This window comes from Ranitomeya imitator, chromosome 4, assembly GCF_032444005.1.
Source record: "Ranitomeya imitator isolate aRanImi1 chromosome 4, aRanImi1.pri, whole genome shotgun sequence".
NCBI lineage: Eukaryota > Metazoa > Chordata > Amphibia > Anura > Dendrobatidae > Ranitomeya > Ranitomeya imitator.
The window spans coordinates 719,023,877-719,049,006 of record NC_091285.1 but is presented as its reverse complement, the minus strand read 5'-3'; the positions used below and the strand labels follow the sequence as shown (position 1 = coordinate 719,049,006).

At 48.7% G+C, this 25,130-nt stretch overlaps 2 protein-coding genes across 4 annotated transcripts in view; both read right to left on the bottom strand.

The window, feature by feature from the left end:
- The window catches only part of TFR2 (transferrin receptor 2), a 221,272-nt gene extending 220,966 nt beyond the window's left edge, over positions 1 to 306 (bottom strand). Inside the window, exon 1 of one of the 2 annotated variants that reach the window (XM_069767553.1) lies at positions 279 to 306. Coding sequence is in view for 1 of the 2 variants with exons in the window: in XM_069767552.1 (XP_069623653.1) it covers positions 113 to 125 (13 nt within the window). In the remaining variant the exon portion in view is untranslated. The other variant, XM_069767552.1, reaches the window with a different exon arrangement.
- A 1,972-nt stretch (positions 307 to 2,278) lies between these two features.
- The window catches only part of ACTL6B (actin like 6B), a 90,304-nt gene continuing 67,452 nt past the window's right edge, over positions 2,279 to 25,130 (bottom strand). For both annotated transcript variants that reach the window (XM_069767550.1, XM_069767551.1), the window contains 5 exons: positions 19,570 to 19,684; positions 19,405 to 19,485; positions 18,867 to 18,962; positions 2,767 to 2,853; positions 2,279 to 2,617 (listed from right to left, as the gene is read on the bottom strand). In XM_069767550.1, coding sequence (XP_069623651.1) covers positions 2,537 to 2,617; positions 2,767 to 2,853; positions 18,867 to 18,962; positions 19,405 to 19,485; positions 19,570 to 19,684 — 460 coding nt within the window. In that variant the 3' untranslated portion in view covers positions 2,279 to 2,536. The remainder of the gene's footprint in view (positions 2,618 to 2,766; positions 2,854 to 18,866; positions 18,963 to 19,404; positions 19,486 to 19,569; positions 19,685 to 25,130) is intronic.

The following is a 25,130-nucleotide window of genomic DNA, read 5'->3' as shown; positions in this document are numbered from 1 at the left end:
ATATACACACATATACAGTACATACACACCGTACTAATACATAAATATATACACACATAGCTATATATTCTATACATGTTCCATACTTATAGATAGATAGATACACACAGACCGTGCTCATACATGGAGCTGTAGTTAGACCTCCCATTCCTCAGGGGCAGGATTCTAGTTTGTTGCCCTCACAGAGGCTTGTTGTGGTGCCCCCTGTCCCCCACATCCATGCCCCATCCACCAATATCCAGAGCCGTGCCGACACAATGTCGATTTTTGCTCCTTACCTTCCTAGCTCTCCTGCAATGTCTAAATAAAGCAAAGTCCAGGCAGGAGGGAGCCACAGCCTCCCGGACCTCAGTATGTTGTGTAAGTGGAGTTACCGCAATCACCTGGGCTGTCGCCCGTCGTCCTCTCATCCTGGTAAACAAGTGACCCGTGCTCAGTGTGCCGCCTTGGCAACCCGTCTCCTGTCTGCAGCCTTCTGGCGCCATGGGTCAGACGCCCTGCTCCCCTCTGTGTGGGTGATAGCTGGGGATATCATATGATTACATGTGGACAGGACATGATGCTGGTGATGGGACAGGCACTGCCTGGCATCAGGGCATGTGTCCAGCATCTTCTACCACGTGGCAGGACTGGTGATGCTATGTCTGATAGGTCAGGTCCGTGTCCGGCAGGTCAACCCGTGTCCAATAGGTCAGGCCCGTGTCGGGTGGGTCAGACCCGTGTCGAGTAGGTCAGGCCTGCGTTGGGTAGGTCAGGTCCGTGTCGGGTAGGTCAGGCCTGCGTTGGGTAGGTCAGGTCCGTGTCGGGTAGGTCAGGCCTGCGTTGGGTAGGTCAGGTTCATGTAGAGTAGGTTAGGTCCATGTTGGGTAGGTCAGGCCCGTGTCGGGTAGGTCAGGCCTGCGTTGGGTAGGTCAGGTCTGTGTTGGGTGGGTCAGACCCGTGTCGAGTAGGTCAGGCCTGCGTTGGGTAGGTGAGGTCCGTGTCGGGTAGGTCAGGCCTGCGTTGGGTAGGTCAGGTTCATGTAGAGTAGGTTAGGTCCATGTTGGGTAGGTCAGGCCCGTGTCGGGTAGGTCAGGCCTGCGTTGGGTAGGTCAGGCCCGTGTCGGGTAGGTCAGGCTTGTGTTGGGTAGATCAGGTCCGTGTCAGGTAGGTCAGGCCTGCGTTGGGTAGGTCAGGTTCATGTAGAGTAGGTTAGGCCCATGTTGGGTAGGTCAGGCCCGTGTCGGGTAGGTCAGGTCCGTGTTGTGTAGTTCAGGCCCGTGTCGGGTAGTTCAGGTCTGTGTTGGGTAGGTCAGGCCTGCGTTGGGTAGGTCAGGTTCATGTAGAGTAGGTTAGACCCATGTTGGGTAGGTCAGGCCCGTGTCGGGTAGGTCAGGCCCGTGTTGTGTAGTTCAGGCCCGTGTCGGGTAGTTCAGGCCTGTGTCAGGTAGGTCAGGCCTGCGTTGGGTAGGTCAGGTTCATGTAGAGTAGGTTAGGTCCATGTTGGGTAGGTCAGGCCCATGTTGGGTAGGTCAGGCCTGCGTTGGGTAGGTCAGGCCCGTGTCGGGTAGGCCAGGCCTGCGTTGGGTAGGTCAGGTTCATGTAGAGTAGGTTAGGCCCATGTTGGGTAGGTCAGGCCCGTGTCGGGTAGGTCAGGTCTGTGTTGTGTAGTTCAGGCCTGTGTCAGGTAGGTCAGGCCTGCGTTGGGTAGGTCAGGTTCGTGTCGGATAGGTCAGATTGATGTAGAGTAGGTTAGGCCCATGTCGGGTAGGTCAGGCCTATGTTCGGCAGGTCAGGCCCATGTCCGATAGGTCAGGGCCCTGAGCTCTCAGTACATAATCCCGTGTCAGGCTGTTCGTCTTTTATTCCTCCTAGAAATGGAAGCATTTACCATTCCTCTTGTTAAAGGTATCCAAGAAGTATCGTGTCTCCTTGCAGAGAGTGACATGCTAAGCATGCCGAGATGAGGAGACTTAAAGCCACAATGCTCCTCTGGGAAATATGCTAATTATGCAAATTGTCACTTCAGAGAGGAAGCGAACTAGAACTCTAGTGCCACCTATTGGAAGTAGCAATCCTACAAGTCAATGTCAACCCTTTAACGAGCCTTGTCACATGACTTAGGATAAAAGCCAAACCAGAATCTCAATTTGCAGGTGCGAGTCCACCATTTGTCAGCTCTGACTAGACTGTGTCAGACGTGATGGCATACACCCCCAGGTGACAACCTTTCACCCCGGATACACAGGATGCCGGTGGTCAGGCCTGACGTTGATATTACACACACCGCGGAGGCTTTGATTTCTGGTCGTTTTATTATGTTTCCAGGATGAGTCTTATACATGGGGGATGTATTGACTGTGTGGGGAGTCTCCCTTTATGTTGTCACCTATTTGTATCTGTTCCTGGTAAACATGGGTGACAACCCATGTGGGAGCCGGAATGGTGGACGGACAGGTTGTCGCTCAGCTCTCTTGTGAGCAGACAGGGCGGATGATTCCGGGGGTCTCGGTGTTGCGAGAGTCATATCTCTCGGTGACTGGGTTTCTGTCCGGGGTCAGGGACACTTCCGCTCCACGCACTGCTTCCCACCCTCTTCATATTCCTGCTTGGATATCCACATCTGCTGGAACGTTCCCTAGAAGACGAGACAAAGGGTTAAATTCTACTTCCTGCACTGCAACTCATTGCAACAAACCAACAGCTGTGTGAGCAGGATGTAAGCTAACAATGCACACCTCCATTCACTGACAGCAAGCAGAGATCCTCATCCAATATATTACTCACCAGGGAGGCCAGGATGGAGCCCCCGATCCAGGAGCTGAAGCGGCGCTCAATGGAGCTGTTACTGGTGATGAGCTTCAGCCGCATGCTCTGTAGAAGGACACAAAGAGATCAGGAGCAGGAAGAAGAGGAGATGTGAGGAGAAGAGACGCAGGGAGAGGAGGAGAGGAGACTCAGGGGAGGCCAGACATAGGGAGAGGAGACGTGGTGATAGGAAAAATGGGGACATAAGATGGAGAGAGGAGGAGTGGAGACATGGGGAGAGGAGACGTTGTGAGAGGAAAAATGGGGAGAGGAGACATGGAGAGAGGAGGAGTGGAGACATGGGGAGGGGAGAGGAGGAGAGGAAACAAGGAGACACAGGAGAAGAGATATCAGAAGAGGAGGAGAGGAGACGAGGGAAGAGGAGAGGAGACGAGGGAAGAGGAGACATGGAAAGAGGAAGAGATGAGAAGCACTGGAGTCCAGACATGGGGAGAGGAGATGCGGGAGAGGAGAAATTGGGAGAGGAAGACAGGAGACATGGGGAGAGAAGATTCTGGGAGAGAGGTTGAGGAGACACGGGGAGAGGAGACATAGGGAGAGGAAAAATGGGGAGATAAGAGATGGAGAGAGGAGGAGTGGAGACATGGAGAGGAGAGGAAACAAGGAGACACAGGAAGAGGAGATGTGGGGAGAGGAGATGTGGGGAGAGGAGATATCGGAAGTAGAGGAGAGGAGACGAGGGAAGAAGATACATGGGAAGAGGAAGAGATGAGAAGCACTGGAGTCCAGACATGGGGAGAGGAGATGCCGGGAGAGGAGAAACTGGGAGAGGAAGACAGGAGACATGGGGAGAGGAGATTCTGAAAGAGGGGTTGAGGAGACATGGGGAGAGGAGACATAGGGAGAGAAGGAGAGGAGACATGGGGTGAGGAAGAGAGGAAAAGCGAGGGAAACCAGAAATGGAGAGAAGGAGACATGGGGAGAGGAGATGCTCAGAGATGGGGCAAGGGCAGAGAAAACGCGGGAAGAGGCAGAGGCGGGCAGAGGCAGACATAGGCAGAAGTGACATGGGGAGAGGAAACATGGAGAGAGGAGGAGTGGAGACATAAGGAGGAGATGAGATGCGGGGAGAGGAAACAAGGAGACACGGGGAGAGGAGTGTCACGATAATATAAATATGCCATATTATGAGTTTACTTCCAGAAGGTTCCATGGCTTTACAGACACATGCTGTGGGCTTTCTGAACCCTCTCTTCACACTGCATAGGAAACTCTTCTTCTCACTACACACTCTGTTCAACTTGATACCAGTGTGTAGCAGCCCCCACTGAGTAGCTTATGGCCTTAAGCTGGCTAAAGGCAGCTGTGGTAATGTGCTCTTTTGTTCCTGTAAAAACTTATTATTAGGGCATAACTTGACCTCAATTAGTGATAGAGATATAAAAGTTACATATTCCGGATGTCCACCGAGAGATCTATAACTCACTGAAATCGCTAGGATAAAAACCCAACGAAATGCAAGCAACGGATTTCTCTGTAAGCAGGTCATGTATCCACTTCGTGTTTATACTTAAATGAACCCCCATGTCCTGCTGAGCATAGCAACACTGATGTCATCCTCCTACGAGGTTCATACGCTGAGATATGTTTAGAGATGGCTTTTCATGTCTTCCAGAAAGGGGAGTATTCAGCCACCCAGTGAGGTCACCACAGGGGAGTGCCTTGGTTTTGGCCACAGGTATAAGACAGTGAGACCTCATTTTGCTTGAGTTTTTGTCCAGGGAACTAGCTGAGACACTCTGTAATGCATTGGGACATATGCTCCCCTCCCCCCAGCCGCATGGCCAACTATGATATGAAAGAACTGTAAGTGTTTTTCTTTATTTAATCCCTTTTTATTTTGTAACTGTCTGTATATACATAATTGTCTCATTTTATAATATCTTTTTATACTTTTGTAAACACTACCTACCTTTTGGAGTAAAATATATAAAATTAGTAGCTTCATTTCTCCTTGCTCTATAACGTACTTGTACATCCTCTGAAGTAAATTACGCTACTAATTGGGTTGGCTCCTGACCCGTTATTAATTAAGAAATAGGAGCTTGTGGCAGTGGAAGTGTCCTGCGCTGTTGGGTAACGCTGGGAGTGATGGACAGCATTGATAATTATTGTTCCTGCCTGAGTGGGAGTAGTTATATAGCCCTCGCTGCAGTGTGCCCATTAGCCAGTACATAGCAAGGCAGCCTTTCTGGCGACTAGTTATCCTAGGTGCAGTTCCCTATCTGACCCGAAGGTAAGGGGGGCACCAGAGAGCTGCAAGTTCCAAACTGAAACTGGGAAGTGGGATATAGATATATACCCTTCAGAAAAGAACCGGGGCAGCCAAACAACTCTCGTTCATGACATATTGGTGAGAGCGGTGGGGATGATAAAAATATCCCCCCTATGATTCATGACAAGGAGATGCAGAGAGAGGGCATGTGCAGAGAAGAGGAGACAACAAGACGTAAGGAAAGGAGACAAGCTGTAAAGAAAGGAGACGCGGGGAGATGAGGAAAAGAGATGAGGGGAAAGTAGCAGTTGAGACTCGGGAAGAAGAGGAGATGCTGGTAAAGGAGATGTAGAAAGAGGAGATGCGGGGAGAGGAGAAAAAGCGGACACAAGGGAGAGGAATCATGAGACGAAGAAGAGACACAGGGAGAGGAGACGAGGGGAGACCAGACATTGAGAGAGGAGATGCGGAGAGAGGAGAAATGAGGAGAGGGGACATGGGGAGAGGTGATTCTGGGAGAGGGGGCGAGGCGATGGGGAAGAGGAGACATAAGGAGAAGAGGAGAGTAGATGTGGGAGAGGAGACATGGGAAGAGGAGTAGTGAGGAAGACCAGACATGAGGAGAGGAGATGCGGGAGAGGAGAAATGGGGAGAGAAGATGTGTACAAGGTGTACGGAGCACAGCCGCGTGTGTAAGAGGTGTACGGAGCACAGCCGCGTGTGTACGAGGTGTACGGAGCGGAGCAGCATGTGAAAGGTGTACGGAGTGGAGTCGTGTGTACGAGGTGTACGGAGCACAGCCGCGTGTGTACGAGGTGTACGGAGCGCAGCCGCGTGTGTACGAGGTGTACGGAGCGGAGTCGTGTGTAAGAGGTGTACGGAGCGGAGTCGTGTGTACGAGGTGTACGGAGCACAGCCGCGTGTGTATGAGGTGTACGGAGCACAGCCGCGTGTGTACGAGGTGTACGGAGCGCAGCCGCGTGTGTACGAGGTGTACGGAGCGGAGTCGTGTGTAAGAGGTGTACGGAGCCATGTGTACAAGGTGTACGGAGCACAGCCGTGTGTGTACGGAGCGGAGTCATGTGTAAGAGGTGTACGGAGCACAGCCGCATGTGTACAAGGTGTACGGAGCGGAGTCGTGTGTAAGAGGTGTACGGAGCCATGTGTACGAGGTGTACGGAGCACAGCCGCGTGTGTACGAGGTGTACGGAGCACAGCCGTGTGTACGAGGTGTACGGAGCACTGCCGCGTGTGTACGAGGTGTACGGAGCACAGCCGCGTGTGTATGAGGTGTACGGAGCACAGCCACGTGTGTATGAGGTGTACGGAGTAGTGCCGTGTGTACGAGATGTATGGAGAGGAGCCGTGTGTGTATGAGGTGTATGCAGCGGAGCTGTGTGTGTGCAAGGTATGCGGAGCAGTGTGTGCAATGTGTATGGAGCGGAGCGGTGTGTGTATGAGGTGTACGGAGTAGTGCCGTGTGTACGAGATGTATGGAGCGGAGCCGTGTGTGTATGAGGTGTATGGAGCGGGGCCGTGTATGAGGTGTATGGAGCAGAGCCGTGTGTGTATGAGGTGTATGGAGCAGAGCCATGTATGAGGTGTATGGAGCGGAGCTGAATGTGTACGGAGCGGAGCCGTGTGTGTATGAGATGTATGGAGTGGAGCCGTGTGTACGGAGCGGAGCCGTGTATGCAAAGTTTACGGAGCGCAGCCGCGTGTGTAGGAGTAGCTATGTGTGGCCATTATCATGTGTGGCCATTATACAGTATGGAGCATCATGTGTGGCCATTATACAGTATGGAGCATCATGTGCGGTCATTATACAGTATTATTGAGCATCATGTGCGGTCATTATACAGTATGGAGAATCATGTGTGGCCATTATACAGTATGGAGCATCATGTGCGGTCATTATACAGTATGGAGCATCATGTGCGGACATTATACACTATGGAGCATCATGTGTGGTCATTATACAGTATGGAGCATCATGTGCGGTCATTATACAGTATGGAGCATCATGTGCGGTCATTATACAGTATGGAGCATCATGTGTGGCCATTATACAGTATGGAGCATCATGTGCGGTCATTATACAGTATGGAGCATCATGTGCGGTCATTATACACTATGGAGCATCATGTGTGGTCATTATACAGTATGGAGCATCATGTGCGGTCATTATACAGTATGGAGCATCACGTGCGGTCATTATACAGTATGGAGCATCATGTGTGGCCATTATACAGTATAGAGCATCATGTGCGGTCATTATACAGTATGGAGCATCATGTGTGGCCATTATACAGTATGGAGCATCATGTGCTGTCATACAGTATGGAGCATCATGTGCAGTCATTACACAGTATGGAGCATCATGTGCGGCTATTATACAGTATGGAGCATCATATGCGGTCATTATACAGTATGGAGCATCATGTGCTGTCATACAGTATGGAGCATCATGTGTAGTCATTATACAGTATGGAGCATCATGTGCGGCTATTATACAGTATGGAGCATCATATGCGGTCATTATACAGTATGGAGCATCATGTGCTGTCATACAGTATGGAGCATCATGTGTAGTCATTATACAGTATGGAGCATCATGTGCGGCTATTATACAGTATGGAGCATCATATGCGGTCATTATACAGTATGGAGCATCATGTGTGGCCATTATGGAGCATCATGTGCGGTCATTATACAATATGGAGCATCATGTGTGGTCATTATACAGTATAGAGCATCATGTGCGGTCATTATACAGTATGGAGCATCATGTGTGGCCATTATACAGTATGGAGCATCATGTGTGGCCATTATACAGTATTGAGCATCATGTGCGGTCATTATACAGTATGGAGCATCATGTGCAGTCACTATACAGTATGGAGCATCATGTGTGGCCATTATACAGTATTGAGCATCATGTGGGGTCATTATACAGTATTGAGCATCATGTGGGGCCATTATACAGTATTGAGCATCATGTGGGGTCATTATACAGTATTGAGCATCATGTGGGGCCATTATACAGTATTGAGCATCATGTGGGGTCATTATACAGTATTGAGCATCATGTGGGGCCATTATACAGTATTGAGCATCACGTGGGGTCATTATACAGTATTGAGCATCATGTGGGGCCATTATACAGTATGGAGCATCATGTGTGGCCATTATACAGTATGGAGCATCATGTGTGGCCATTATACAGTATTGAGCATCATGTGGGGTCATTATACAGTATTGAGCATCATGTGGGGCCGTTATACAGTATTGAGCATCATGTGGGGTCATTATACAGTATTGAGCATCATGTGTGGCCATTATACAGTATTGAGCATCACGTGGGGTCATTATACAGTATTGAGCATCATGTGGGGTCATTATACAGTATTGAGCATCATGTGGGGTCATTATACAGTATTGAGCATCATGTGCGGCCATTATACAGTATTGAGCATCACGTGGGGTCATTATACAGTATTGAGCATCATGTGGGGCCATTATACAGTATGGAGCATCATGTGCGGTCATTATACAGTATGGAGCATCATGTGCGGCTATTATACAGTATGGAGCATCATGTGTGGCCATTATACAGTATGGAGCCTCATGTGCGGTCATTATAAAGTATGGAGCATCATGTGTGGCCATTATACAGTATAGAGCATCATGTGCGGTCATTATACAGTATGGAGCATCATGTGTGGCCATTATACAGTATGGAGCATCATGTGCTGTCATTATACAGTATGGAGCATCATGTGCTGTCATTATACAGTATGGAGCATCATGTGCAGTCATTATACAGTATGGAGCATCATGTGCTGTCATACAGTATGGAGCATCATGTGCAGTCATTACACAGTATGGAGCATCATGTGCGGCTATTATACAGTATGGAGCATCATATGCGGTCATTATACAGTATGGAGCATCATGTGTGGCCATTATGGAGCATCATGTGCGGTCATTATACAATATGGAGCATCATGTGTGGTCATTATACAGTATAGAGCATCATGTGCGGTCATTATACAGTATGGAGCATCATGTGTGGCTATTATACAGTATGGAGCATCATGTGTGGCCATTATACAGTATTGAGCATCATGTGCGGTCATTATACAGTATGGAGCATCATGTGTGGCCATTATACAGTATTGAGCATCATGTGGGGTCATTATACAGTATTGAGCATCATGTGGGGCTATTATACAGTATGGAGCATCATGTGCGGTCATTATACAGTATGGAGCATCATGTGCGGTCATTATACACTATGGAGCATCATGTGTGGTCATTATACAGTATTGAGCATCATGTGGGGTCATTATACAGTATTGAGCATCATGTGGGGCCATTATACAGTATTGAGCATCATGTGTGGCCATTATACAGTATAGAGCATCATGTGCGGTCATTATACAGTATGGAGCATCATGTGTGGCCATTATACAGTATGGAGCATCATGTGCTGTCATTATACAGTATGGAGCATTATATTATATATATATTATATATATTATATATATATATATCGGTGCTTGTGGATAGTGGAGCTGGAGTCAATGTGGTGTATTCTCGCTTTGTTCAGACCTATGGTCTGATGAGCAGGATGCTGGTGAGACCCCTTAGCGTTCAGGCAACTGACTCTTTTCCTTTCAGCTAGGAGAGAGTGACCAAAGTCATAGATAATATTAACTGTTGTGAATTCTGTGGCCGAGTTCACTTCTGTGGTCACAAGTGGTAGTGCAGTCTCTGGGCCTCCTCCCTCAGGTGTTTTGGTGAGCTCGTTGGCTGCCTTGCTATTTAGCTCCACCTGAGTCTGTCTTCCTTGCTCCTTGTCAATGTTCCAGTGTTGGATCTGAGCTACTGCATCTTTCCTTGGGCCTGCTGCTCTGCTAGATAAGTGCTTCTAGTTTGTTTTCTGTTTTTTTCTGTCCAGCTTGCTATTAACTTTTGCTGGAAGCTCTGAGAAGCAAAGGGGTGCACCGCCGTGCTGTTAGTTCGGCACGGTGGGTCTTTTTGCCCCCTTTGCGTGGTTTTGCTTTAGGGTTTTTTGTAGACTGCATAGTTCTCTTTGCTATCCTCGCTCTGTCTAGAATATCGGGCCTCACTTTGCTGAATCTATTTCATTCCTACGTTTGTCTTTTCATCTTGCTAACAGTCATTATATGTGGGGGCTGCCTATTCCTTTGGGGTATTTCTCTGAGGTAAGTCAGGCTTGTATTTCTATCTTCAGGCTAGTCAGCTCCTCAGGCAGTGCCGAGTTGCATAGGTAGTTGTTAGGCGCAATCCACTGCTGCTTACAGTTGTGTGAGGATAGTTCAGGTACTGCAGTTTACAGAGATTCCACGTCTCAGAGCTCGTCCTATTGTTTTTGGTTATTGCCAGATCTCTGTATGTGCGCTGATTACTGCACACTGTGTTGCCTGATTGCCGGCCATAACAGTACAAGGAGCCCTTCAATGATTTCCAATAGAGGGAAAAAAGAAATCCTGACATCATTTTTTTTTCTTAGCTCTGTCTTCAGTCTTTTTTTTCCCCTAGACATTAGAGTGCTTCAGGACACAGCTGTGGACATGGATATTCAGGCTCTGTGCTCCTCAATGGATAATCTCGTTGTAAATGTACAAAAGATTCAAGATACTATTGATCAGAAATCGATGCTAGAACCAAGAATTCCGATTCCTGATTTGTTTTTTGGTGACAGAACTAAGTTCCTGAGCTTCAGAAATAATTGTAAGCTATTTTTGGCCTTGAAACCTCATTCTTCTGGTAATCCTATTCAACAGGTTTTGATTATTATTTCTTTTTTGCGCGGCGACCCACAGGACTGGGCGTTTTCTCTTGCACCAGGAGATTCTGCATTGAGTAATGTTGATGCATTTTTCCAGGCGCTGGGATTGCTTTACGATGAGCCTAATTCAGTGGATCAAGCTGAGAAAAATCTGCTGGCTTTATGCCAGGGTCAGGATGATGTAGAAGTATATTGTCAGAAATTTAGGAAATGGTCAGTACTCACTCTGTGGAATGAATCTGCACTAGCGGCTTTGTTCAGAAAGGGTCTCTCTGAAGCTCTTAAGGATGTAATGGTGGGATTTCCTATGCCTGCTGGTTTGAATGAGTCTATGTCCTTGGCCATTCAGATCGGTCGTCGCTTGCGCGAGCGTAAATCTGTGCACCATCTGGCGGTATTGTCTGAGAGTAAGCCTGAGCCTATGCAGTGCGACAGGACTATGACTAAAGTAGAACGGCACGAACACAGACGTCTGAACAGACTGTGTTTCTATTGTGGTGATTCTACTCATGCTATTTCTAATTGTCCTAAACGCACTAGGCGGTTCGATAGCTCTGCCGTTATTGGTACTGTACAGTCCAAATTCCTTTTGTCCATTACCTTAATGTGCTCTTTGTCATCATATTCTGTCATGGCGTTTGTGGATTCAGGCGCTGCCCTGAATCTGATGGATTTGGATTATGCTAAACGTTGTGGATTTTTCTTGGAGCCTTTGCGGTGTCCTATTCCGTTGAGAGGAATTGATGCTACACCTTTGGCCAAGAATAAGCCTCAGTACTGGGCCCAGCTGACCATGTGCATGGCTCCTGCACATCAGGAAGTTATTCGCTTTTTGGTACTGCATAATTTGCATGATGTGGTCGTGTTGGGGTTGCCATGGCTACAAACCCATAATCCAGTATTGGATTGGAACTCTATGTCGGTAACCAGCTGGGGTTGTCAGGGAGTACATGGTGATGTTCCATTTTTGTCTATTTCGTCATCCATTCCTTCTGACATCCCAGAGTTCTTGTCGGACTTTCAGGATGTATTTGAAGAGTCCAAGTCTGATGCCCTACCTCCGCATAGGAATTGTGATTATGCTATCGATTTGATTCCTGGTAGTAAATTCCCTAAGGGTCGTTTATTTAATTTGTCCGTACCTGAACACACCGCTATGCGCAGTTATGTGAAGGAGTCCCTGGAGAAGGGACATATTCGCCCATCGTCGTCACCATTGGGAGCAGGGTTCTTTTTTGTAGCCAAGAAGGATGGTTCGCTAAGACCGTGTATTGATTACCGCCTTCTTAATAAGATCACTGTTAAGTTTCAGTATCCCTTGCCATTGATTTCTGACTTGTTTGCTCGGATTAAGGGGGCTAGTTGGTTTACTAAGATTGATCTTCGTGGTGCGTATAATCTGGTGAGAATCAGGCAGGGAGATGAATGGAAAACGGCATTTAATACGCCCGAGGGTCATTTTGAATATCTGGTGATGCCGTTCGGACTTGCCAATGCTCCATCTGTTTTTCAGTCTTTTATACATGACATTTTCCGTGAGTATCTGGATAAATTCTTGATTGTTTACTTGGATGACATTTTGATCTTCTCAGATGATTGGGAGTCTCATGTGAAGCAAGTCAGAATGGTTTTCCAGGTACTGCGTGCTAATTCCTTGTTCGTGAAGGGATCAAAGTGTCTCTTCGGTGTGCAGAAAGTTTCATTTTTGGGGTTCATCTTTTCCCCTTCTACTATCGAGATGGATCCGGTTAAGGTTCAGGCCATCCAGGATTGGACTCAGCCGACATCTCTAAAAAGTTTGCAGAAATTCCTGGGCTTTGCTAATTTTTATCGTCGCTTCATCTGTAATTTTTCTAGCATTGCCAGACCATTGACCGATTTGACCAAGAAGGGTGCTGATTTGGTTAATTGGTCTTCTGCTGCCGTGGAAGCTTTTCAGGAGTTGAAGCGTCGTTTTTGCTGTGCCCCTGTGTTGTGTCAACCTGATGTTTCTCTTCCGTTCCAGGTCGAGGTTGATGCTTCTGAGATTGGTGCAGGGGCGGTTTTGTCACAGAGAGGTTCTGGTTGCTCAGTGTTCAAACCATGTGCTTTCTTTTCCAGGAAATTTTCTGCTGCTGAGCGTAATTATGATGTGGGCAACCGAGAGTTGCTGGCCATGAAGTGGGCATTCGAGGAGTGGCGTCATTGGCTTGAGGGTGCTAAGCATCGCGTGGTGGTTTTGACTGATCATAAGAACCTTACTTATCTTGAGTCTGCCAAGCGCTTGAATCCTAGACAGGCCCGTTGGTCGTTATTTTTTGCTCGTTTTGATTTTGTGATTTCATACCTTCCGGGCTCTAAAAATGTGAAGGCGGATGCTCTGTCTAGGAGTTTTGTGCCCGACTCTCCGGGGTTATCTGAGCCGGCGAGTATCCTCAAGGAAGGAGTCATTGTGTCTGCCATCTCCCCTGATTTGCGGAGAGTGTTGCAGAAATTTCAGGCTAATAAACCTGATCGTTGTCCGGCCGAGAAACTGTTCGTCCCTGATAGGTGGACTAGTAAAGTTATCTCTGAACTTCATTGTTCGGTGCTGGCCGGTCATCCAGGAATCTTTGGTACCAGGGAGTTGGTTGCTAGATCCTTCTGGTGGCCATCTCTGTCACGGGATGTGCGTGCTTTTGTGCAGTCCTGTGGAATTTGTGCTAGGGCTAAGCCCTGCTGTTCACGTGCCAGTGGGTTGCTTTTGCCCTTGCCGGTCCCGAAGAGGCCTTGGACACATATTTCGATGGATTTCATTTCTGACCTTCCCGTTTCTCAAAAAATGTCGGTCATTTGGGTGGTCTGTGATCGCTTTTCTAAAATGGTCCATCTGGTGCCCTTGGTTAAATTGCCTTCCTCCTCTGATTTGGTGCCTTTGTTCTTCCAGCATGTGGTTCGTTTACATGGCATTCCTGAGAATATTGTTTCTGACAGAGGTTCCCAGTTTGTCTCGAGGTTCTGGCGAGCCTTTTGTGGTAGGATGGGCATTGACCTATCTTTTTCCTCGGCCTTCCATCCTCAGACTAATGGCCAGACCGAACGAACCAATCAGACCTTGGAAACATATCTGAGATGTTTTGTTTCCGCTGACCAGGATGATTGGGTGTCATTTTTGCCGTTGGCTGAGTTCGCCCTTAATAATCGGGCCAGCTCGGCTACCTTGGTCTCTCCATTTTTCTGCAATTCTGGGTTCCATCCTCGTTTCTCTTCAGGACAGGTTGAGTCTTCGGACTGTCCTGGTGTGGATTATGTGGTGGACAGGTTGCAGCAGATCTGGACTCAGGTAGTGGACAATTTGACCTTGTCCCAGGAGAAGGCTCAGCTTTTCGCTAATCGCAGACGCCGTGTGGGACCCCGACTTCGTGTTGGGGATCTGGTTTGGTTATCTTCTCGTCATATACCTATGAAGGTTTCCTCTCCTAAATTTAAACCTCGTTTTATTGGTCCGTATAGGATTTCTGAGATTCTCAATCCGGTGTCTTTTCGTCTGACCCTCCCAGACTCCTTTTCCATACATAATGTATTCCATAGGTCGTTGTTGAGGAGATACGTGGCACCTATGGTTCCATCTGTGGAGCCTCCTGCCCCTGTTTTGGTGGAGGGGGAATTGGAGTATATTGTGGAGAAGATTTTGGATTCTCGTGTCTCTAGACGGAAACTCCAGTATCTGGTCAAATGGAAGGGTTATGCTCAGGAAGATAATTCCTGGGTTTTTGCCTCTGATGTCCATGCCCCAGATCTTGTTCGTGCCTTTCATGTGGCTCATCCTGGTCGGCCTGGGGGTTCTGGTGAGGGTTCGGTGACCCCTCCTCAAGGGGGGGGTACTGTTGTGAATTCTGTGGCTGAGTTCACTTCTGTGGTCACAAGTGGTATTGCAGTCTCTGGGCTTCCTCCCTCAGGTGTTTTGGTGAGCTCGTTGGCTGCCTTGCTATTTAGCTCCACCTGAGTCTGTCTTCCTTGCTCCTTGTCAATGTTCCAGTGTTGGATCTGAGCTACTGCATCTTTCCTTGGGCCTGCTGCTCTGCTAGATAAGTGCTTCTAGTTTGTTTTCTGTTTTTTCTGTCCAGCTTGCTATTAACTTTTGCTGGAAGCTCTGAGAAGCAAAGGGGTGCACCGCCGTGCTGTTAGTTCGGCACGGTGGGTCTTTTTGCCCCTTTGCGTGGTTTTCGTTTTAGGGTTTTTTGTAGACTGCATAGTTCTCTTTGCTATCCTCGCTCTGTCTAGAATATCGGGCCTCACTTTGCTGAATCTATTTCATTCCTACGTTTGTCTTTTCATCTTGCTAACAGTCATTATATGTGGGGGCTGCCTATTCCTTTGGGGTATTTCTCTGAGGTAAGTCAGGCTTGTATTTCTATCTTCAGGCTAGTCAGCTCCTCAGGCAGTGCCGAGTTGCATAGGTAGTTGTTAGGCGCAATCCACTGCTGCTTTATAGTTGTGTGAGGATAGATCAGGTACTGCAGTCTACAGAGATTCCACGTCTCAGAGCTCGTCCTATTGTTTTTGGTTATTGCCAGATCTCTGTATGTGCGCTGATTACTGCACGCTGTGTTGCCTGATTGCCAGCCATAACAATTAACCTGTGCATAGGGACTCTTCATGAGGAGTCCTTGTCATGCTACGTCTTGGAGGGTATGCCAACTCCCATCGTTTTAGGCCTTCCTTTGTTGAAGATTATAAACAACAGTGTTGGATGTTTTGGTCTCCCTGAGGTCATTCATCCTTATGTTTATAGTCCTTTTACTAGGCACTGCTCCTAATAGCCAGTTTCCTACTCCACACTGATGAGGGGCAAATACCCCGAAACAGCTGTCTGTGGATGGATACCATGTTTTGGCATAGGTGGTTTTCCTTTTTGGATGCTGCCCTTCCCGTGGTTGTTCCTTCCCGGTGAAAGACCTGGCTATTTATTGCTTGCGTTGAGAGACACGTGATGGTGTCTCCGTGGCTTTTCTACATGCATTTGCATATTTCCCATAAGGGATGGGAGCAGTGTTCTGGATCACTGCGTTGAGAAACACGTGATGGTGTCTCCGTGGTGTTGGATGTTTTGATCTCCCCGAGGTCATTCATCCTTATGTTTATAGTCCTTTTACTAGGCACTGCTCCTAATAGCCAGTTTCCTACTCCACACTGATGAGGGGCAAATACCCCAAAACAGCTGTCTGTGGATGGATACCATGTTTTGGCATAGGTGGTTTTCCTTTTTGGATGCTGCCCTTCCCGTGGTTGTTCCTTCCCGGTGAAAGACCTGGCTATTTATTGCCTGCGTTGAGAGACATGTGATGGTGTCTCCGCGGCTTTTCTACATGCATTCCTTTGTTGAAGAGACACAACCTGGTCATAAATTGGCGGTCCAGGGAAGTAGTCAGTAGGGACCAGTCGTGTAAGGACTGCTGCATGGGAGCTGCGATCTCTGCCATCCTTCTCGAACCTACCCCTTCTTCTCTGGTGGGGGCAGCTGAGGTGCTGCCAGGGAGTTGGGGCAAGACTCAACCCTCACCACAAGTAAACCCTGAGTCTCATAGTCCTTGATTGAGGAGGTATCAGGAGAGGGTGGTGGTTCCCTCTGTATGTAGTGAGGGTATGAGTTTGGCGACACAGAGGGAAGCCTCTGCTGTCGGTTCCTCAAAGAGTTCACCGTCTTTTGGCAAAAGAATGCATGGAAATAAACATGCAGGTCCGGACCAATGTGTGAATAAGTACGTGTGGGTGTCCACCAAAATATCAGGTGGAAGTATGCTTCCAGGACCTGGAGTTGTAGGGTGATCAGATGTCGGCCATTCTCAGCCTGGGAACTTTCCAGCTGGAGTTACCCCCAGTAATGCATGTACCCAACGTATTCCACAGGTCGGCGCACTGGAGATTTGTTGCGCCTCCGGAGCCTATGTTATTGCCATCTCCATTGGGCTGCGTTTGCCGTAAACCTGATGATCAGGTGACTGCGGAGGTGAATCTTTGTGGATTGAGGTGACCTCACCGTACGTCCTTTCCAGTGAGGTCCAGAGGTTCCTCATTGAAAGGGGGATAGTGCCACTCACGATCCATATATGGATTCATGGCAGCTCTGGTTCCACTATGATTTAAATGTAGCTTTTTTCCTTTCAGGCCAGCGGGGGTTAATGTCAGTTTCCTCTGCTGGCAGCCACTGCAGAGCTGCTCGGTCAGCTGACGTGGGTCGTGGCCACTCCCACCATCCTTTAAATGGTCACCTGATGCATCAGCTGACTGATGGTGATTGTCAGGATTCGAACCTAGCAGCTCCTGTGCACCAGTCGGCAGCTCTTCCTTCTGAGCTATTCAGCTCGCTGGACAGTTCCATACTTATCCAAATACTTGAACCTATATTGTTGCTGATGTCTCCTCCCTGAGTTTCCTGATGGTTACCACCCTGAGTTCCTGATTGATTCATTCTGATTGCACACCCTATTTAAACCTGGCCTTGCTCTCAATTCCTTGCGTGATTATTGAGCTATCTGCCTTCAGTCAATCCTCCTTCAACCTGCTATTCTTTCAAATGACACTACTGCTCCTGGTAAACAACCTCTGGCTATCCATGACTACAAATCCTGCTTATTCCTTCAAACTACATTGCTGTTCCTGTGTATTGACTCCTTGGCTATTCCAGACTGCACTACCTGCCCGGCACTGCCCCTTGTGATTGCAATATCACTACTACAACCAGGTCATTCCGTAAGTGATAGAGTTTCTCTATGGAGACCAGCCTTGCAGTTGCAGTTCTCTGGTGTCAGCTACTTTATTATTATTATTATTATTATTATTATTATTATTATTTATATAGCACCATTAATTCCATGGTGCTGTACATGAGAAAGGAGTTACATACAGAGTTATAGATATCGTTTACAGTAAACAAATTTACAGTGACAGACTGGTACAGAGGGGAGAGGACCCTGTCCTTGCGGACTTACATTCTACTTCTGGAGTTTGGAATCCTGTTTCTGTATCATCTGCGATGTGGACCTTGGCAGTGGAGTCTGGAAGCTAAGTGTGGTGTTTTTATCTGTTTCGTGCTTGTCACCACACCCCCTGTGTTGCACCATCTGCAGTGGTGAGGCTAGTGCCCTTGCCGGCCAGTTACCTAGCCAGGGCAGAGCAAGGTGACAGCGAGGGATGAGGTTCGTGACAGCAGCGGGGGGGAAGAACTCACTTATGACGTTAGGGGAGTGCAGGGACAGACTCAGGTTGGAGCACAGGAGGTGTCCATCCCTCATTCCCTATAGGTAAGGCCTTCCTCTCCCCATTTCCATCCTGTTGAGTGTTTGTTGTGCCGTCCGCTCACCGACCCCTGTTGGGTCGTTACATATTGTGACAGCGGAGGAGGCAGAGGAATCAGTGCCCCCTTCACTAAGGGCTTAGAGATTTTTATATTTTTTATGACAAGATGCATAGATAGATAGATAGATAGATAATAGATGATAAATAATGTTTTTGAAATTTATTTTGTGTCTTATTTTATGGGTTTTTCCTCTTTTTCTTATGAACCTTCTCTCGGATATAATTGATATCAAGGTTTAATTACGAAGTGTGGATGCATCTGATTCAGAGTCTTGAGGAAGCTTGATGATCTGCCTTATTGTTGTCCTGTCAGCATAATGCAATGTGAAGAACATTATAACCTCTGTGTTTCTTGCTGTTCCCTATGTCCCATGCAGTCTCCTTGTGATCCACAGCTTTATGGGGGATCCATGCCTACAGGTTATGATGCTGTTCAGACTGGTCAGTGCTACCTTTTTTTTACTCTGCTTCCTATTATGTAGCTGCCAGTAACGTGGACTGAACTGATAGTTGGGGTCCGCTCACCCCCACCTATGTGAGGCTTGAGCAGTACATCGTGGGATACGAAGAAGTCATCAGGGATACAGATCAGCGATGACTGTGGCTCTCAGGTTGCAGAGAATCTTTGTGGAAATCATGCAGGTACGAGGAGTACCGAGACCCAGGGAGCCCATCAGCAAGACATTCCTGATCATCTGATCACCTTACCGGTGGGGTCTTCTGTGACAGCTCCCGATTCAGCCGGTCATTGAAGCCCTGGAGCAGAGTGTTCCCCCCAGTAACAATGACGCTGCCGTACAGACCCTGAGGAACAACATGAGGACATTAGCTGACTTTCCCATGCTCCTCAGAGCACCAACAGTGAGCACACGGGTTGTCACCTCCAGCAGACGCCCCAATCTGGGGCAGGTGGGATAATATTGTCTGGACCTGATGAAAAAACAGCTGCAGGCGACATGTCTGATCATCTGTGACGAGGACTCTCCTAGACTCTTCAAGGAGGGTGGGTGGGACTCGGAGGCGGGGGAGCGGGAGGGCGGGGCGGTCGGTCGGGTTTGTGACCCAGGACTAAAAAAAAAAAAAACCCTAGCTCAGGTGCCGCCCCCGCAATGTCGCCGCCCTAGGCACGTGCCCTCGAGTGCCTAGTGGCAAATACGGCCCTGCTCCTAGTGGCCCCTAATGCACAGCCCCTACCCCATATATATAAATATACACACACATTGCATATATGGTGTCTGACACTTACAGGCCTGATGTCTATATCACACATGCCGATACTACTGGTGACCACGTGTCCCACGCCGAGCATTGTATTCCCAGAGAGACCCTGCAGAATAGAGCAGCTGTGCATGATATGTGCGACATCACACGGGGTCCGTACTACGCTATGGCGATGGGTGTAATCACAGACCTTTACATTGGACGGGTCGAACAGTCCCTCTGGGATGCGCAGTCTCTCGGCTCCGTAGTCCGTGTTGTACCCGTTGGGCATCTCATAATGGACAGTTGGCATCTGCGCAGCGACTCTTCAGAGAGGAGACAGGAGTCGTAATGAAACTGAATTATGTGTCACCAGGACATAGTCATGGCCAAAAGTGTTGGCACCCTCGAAATTGTCCCAGGAAATGAAGAATTTCTCCCACAACATTATTACAATTCCCCATGTTTTGTTATACTCAGGTTTATTTCCTTTGTGTTTATTGGAAAAAAAAAAAACCAAAAAATAGAAAAAATGTAAATTGGATATAAGGTCACACAAAACCCCCAAAATGAGCCTGACAAAATTGTTGGCGCCTTCCTTAAGGCTATGTGCGCACGCTCAGGATTTTTAGAGTTTTTTTGTCTGTTTTCTGCCGAAAAAAACGCTAAAAAAAGCTTACATAAGCATCCCATCATTTTTTATGCATTCCACATTTTTTGTGCACATGCTGCGTTTTTTCCGCGGTGGAATCGCATTCTGTAAAAAACGCTGCATAGGCAGCATCAATAGTGAAAAGTTGGTCACACTTGTCAAACACTATGTTTGACAAGTGTTATCAACCTGTCAATCAGTTTTCCAAGCGATGCAACAGATCACTCGGAAAATGCTAGAATTCTGCAAGCTAATTACGCTTGTAAAACGCTAGTGTTTAGCGGGAATATGCATGCCAATTCTGCATGCGTTATACCCGCGGCAGAGAGTTGCAGAATTGCCGAGGAAATTTCTGTGGCAATTCGGCAACGTGTGCACACAGCCTAATATTTGGTCACTCCCTTTGGAATAAATAACTGCAATCAATCCCTTCCTATAACCATCACAAACTTCTTTGTGAAGATCTGAGGTTGTGGGTTGTAATAATCAGCTAGGCAGGTAACGATGCAGCTATTCTTGATTCCTTACATCTATGGTTTTACAACAAATCCAGGTCGATAGCCAAAATACAATGTCCTCAGTCCACAAGATCATCTCCCCAGGGCCTATAGTCCCACTGCCCCTGTACCAGGCGATATTCACTGTCTCCAACATTTGGTTGACCCACAGATTTCGCATCTCCTGCCAGTATAGTCTGTAGTCACAGTCCAGGCGCCTCCAAATGACAAATATCACAACCGACATCCATGTTGTAGAGCTCTTTACACTCTACTGAAACTGCCCTCACTAAAGTCTCTAATGACCTACTAACAGCTAAATCTAATGGTCACTACTCCATGCTAATTCTCTTGGATCGCTCCGCAGCATTCGATACTGTGGATCATCAGCTCCTCCTCACTATGCTCGGCTCCATCGGCCTCAAGGACACCGTTCTCTCCTGGTTCTCCTCCTATCTCTCTGACCGATCCTTCACTGTATGTTCTGCTGGTTCCTCCTCCTCTCACCTTCCCCTTACTGTTGGGGTTCCTCAAGGATCAGTCCTAGGCCCCCTCCTCTTCTCGTTGTATACTGCCCCTATTGGACAAACAATCAGTAGATTTGGTTTTCAGTACCATCTCTATGCTGACGACACCCAATTATACACCAGTGATTGTCTTACCGCTGTCTCTAACATCATGTCCTCCCTCTATCTGAAACTGAACCTGTCAAAAACTGAACTCCTCGTGTTCTCTCCCTCTACTAACCTACCTTTGCCTGACATTACCATCTCCGTGTGCGGTTCCACCATTACTCCAAAGCAACATGCCCGCTGCCTTGGGGTCATCCTTGATTCTGACCTTTCATTCACCCCCCACATCCGATCACTGGCTCGCTCTTCTTACCTGCATCTCAAAAACATTTCTAGAATTCGCCCTTTTCTTACTTTCGACTCTGCAAAAACTCTTACTGTTTCACTTATTCATTCTCGTCTGGACTATTGTAACTCTCTACTAATCGGCCTCCCTCTTACCAAACTCTCCGAGCTCCCATCTGTCCTGAATGCTGCAGCCAGGATCATATTCCTCACCAACCGTTACACCGATGCCTCTACCCTGTGCCAGTCATTACACTGGCTACCCATCCTCTCCAGAATCCAGCACAAAACTATTACCCTCATCCACAAAGCACTCCATGGCTCAGCACCACCCTACATCTCCTCCCTGGTCTCAGTCTACCACCCTACCCGTGCCCTCCATGGCTCAGCGCCACCCTACATATCCTCCCTGGTCTCAGTCCACCACCCTACCCGTGCCCTCCATGGCTCAGCACCACCCTACATCTCCTCCCTGGTCTCAGTCTACCACCCTACCCGTGCCCTCCGCTCCGCTAATGACCTCAGGTTAGTATCCTCAATAATCAGAACCTCCCACTCCCGTCTCCAAGACTTTACACGTGCTGCGCCGATTCTTTGGAATGCACTACCTAGGTTAATACGATTAATCCCCAATCCCCACAGTTTTAAGCGTGCCCTAAAAACTCATTTGTTCAGATTGGCCAACCACCTCATCACATTAACCGAACTATCCCTGTGTGGCCCATTCAAAAAAAAAAAAAAATTATTGTTCCTCGCATCATGTTCTCATACACTTTATGCAGTTAATAGCCCTCTGTGTCTGTACTGCTACATACTTAGGCAGTTAACTGGTTCATGCAGCTTTACATGAACACCCGAGCCTTACACTATGGCTGGTCCGAATAACTAAAGCAATTGTTACCCTCCACCTCTCGTGTCTCCCCTTTTCCTCATAGTTTGTAGCTTGCGAGCAGCAGGGCCCTCACTCCTCTTGGTATCTGGTGATCGGGGCCCTCATTCCTCCTGTATCTGGTGATCGGGGCCCTCATTCCTCCTGTATCTGGTGATCGGGGCCCTCATTCCTCTTGTATCTGGTGAGCGGGGCCCTCACTCCTCCTGTATCTGGTGATCGGGGCCCTCATTCCTCCTGTATCTGGTGAGCAGGGTCCTCATTCCTCCTGTATCTGGTGATCGGGGCCCTCATTCCTCCTGTATCTGGTGAGCGGGGTCCTCATTCCTCCTGTATCTGGTGATCGGGGCCCTCATTCCTCCTGTATCTGGTGATCGGGGCCCTCACTCCTCCTGTATCTGGTGATCGGGGCCCTCATTCCTCCTGTATCTGGTGATCGGGGCCCTCATTCCTCCTGTATCTGGTGATCGGGGCCCTCATTCCTCCTGTATCTGGTGATCGGGGCCCTCATTCCTCCTGTATCTGGTGATCGGGGCCCTCATTCCTCCTGTATCTGGTGATCGGGGCCCTCACTCCTCCTGTATCTGGTGATCGGGGCCCTCATTCCTCCTGTATCTGGTGATCGGGGCCCTCATTCCTCCTGTATCTGGTGATCGGGGCCCTCATTCCTCCTGTATCTGGTGATCGGGGCCCTCATTCCTCCTGTATCTGGTGATCGGGGCCCTCATTCCTCCTGTATCTGGTGATCGGGGCCCTCATTCCTCCTGTATCTGTTGAGCAGGGCCCTCACTCCTCCTGTATCTGGTGATCGGGGCCCTCATTCCTCCTGTATCTGGTGATCGGGGCCCTCATTCCTCCTGTATCTGGTGATCGGGGCCCTCACTCCTCCTGTATCTGGTGATCGGGGCCCTCATTCCTCCTGTATCTGGTGATCGGGGCCCTCATTCCTCCTGTATCTGGTGATCGGGGCCCTCACTCCTCCTGTATCTGGTGAGCAGGGTCCTCATTCCTCCTGTATCTGGTGATCGGGGCCCTCATTCCTCCTGTATCTGGTGAGCAGGGCCCTCACTCCTCCTGTATCTGGTGATCGGGGCCCTCACTCCTCCTGTATCTGGTGATCGGGGCCCTCATTCCTCCTGTATCTGGTGATCGGGGCCCTCATTCCTCCTGTATCTGGTGATCGGGGCCCTCATTCCTCCTGTATCTGGTGAGCGGGGCCCTCATTCCTCTTGTATCTGGTGAGCAGGGCCCTCATTCCTCTTGTATCTGGTGAGCAGGGTCCTCATTCCTCTTGTATCTGGTGATCGGGGCCCTCACTCCTCCTGTATCTGGTGAGCAGGGTCCTCACTGCTCCTGTATCTGGTGAGCAGGGCCCTCATTCCTCCTGTATCTGGTGATCGGGGCCCTCACTCCTCCTGTATCTGGTGAGCAGGGCCCTCACTCCTCCTGTATCTGGTGATCGGGGCCCTCATTCCTCCTGTATCTGGTGATCGGGGCCCTCATTCCTCCTGTATCTGGTGAGCAGGGTCCTCATTCCTCTTGTATCTGGTGATCGGGGCCCTCACTCCTCCTGTATCTGGTGAGCAGGGTCCTCATTCCTCCTGTATCTGGTGGTCGGGGCCCTCATTCCTCCTGTATCTGGTGATCAGGGCGCTCATTCCTCCTGTATCTGGTGAGCGGGGCCCTCATTCCTCCTGTATCTGGTGAGGAGGGCCCTCATTCCTCCTGTATCTGGTGAGCGGGGCCCTCACTCCTCCTGTATCTGGTGGTCGGGGCCCTCATTCCTCCTGTATCTGGTGATCGGGGCCCTCATTCCTCCTGTATCTGGTGAGCGGGGCCCTCATTCCTCCTGTATCTGGTGAGCAGGGCCCTCATTCCTCTTGTATCTGGTGAGCAGGGTCCTCATTCCTCTTGTATCTGGTGATCGGGGCCCTCACTCCTCCTGTATCTGGTGAGCAGGGTCCTCATTCCTCCTGTATCTGGTGATCGGGGCCCTCATTCCTCCTGTATCTGGTGGTCGGGGCCCTCATTCCTCCTGGTATCTATTTTGAATTGTGAATTCTGTTATGCTGTAATGTCTATTGTCTGTACAAGTCCCCTCTATAAATTTGTAAAGCGCTGCGGAATATGTTGGCGCTATATAAATAAAATTATTATTATTATTATTATTATTATTATGTTTCCAGGACCAACCATCCTTCAGAAAATTTGCGAAATCCAGACAGCAGATCCCTCTACCGTGGCAGGAGGATCCAGCCCAGCCAGCAACTGATCTCCAAAACTCCACAGAACATCCATCTATGTCTCCAGGATCACAGCCTAGAACATTCTCTCAACATCACTCCAACAACAATATTTCCTCGTCTGTCCTCATGCCGTCCCCCATAATTGAGCCCGGCCCTCAAGAAACATTTTCCTCCCAAAGCTAAATGTGCATTGGTAGGGGTGTCTCACTCAGCCTGAGCCCCTTCACCTGGTATTGTATGTGAGATCCTGTCAGGAATATGATATATTTGATTGTCTATGATCACGCACACTGAGCTCTGCTACATCCATTAAAGCTGAGCACAGACACACGCTGCGGGCTTTCCGACCCCCATTCCTCCCAACTCTTGCTCCCTGCTGACAATACAGCTGTAACATGAAACTCCAGTGTGGGCAGAGGCGTAGCTAGAGCTTTTGCCGCCCGGGGCTGCTCCCGAGTTTGGCGCCCCCCCCCCCCCTCCCCCCCCTGCTCAATACACACAAAGGTACCAAAAATAGTTTTCCTGTTTTGTAGAACTTAAACTGGGCCTAATGGTGTCACCCCCACATGCCAAACCTGTGACTTTTAAATAATTAAAATCAGAGAGAACAAATGACCGCCATACACAACAG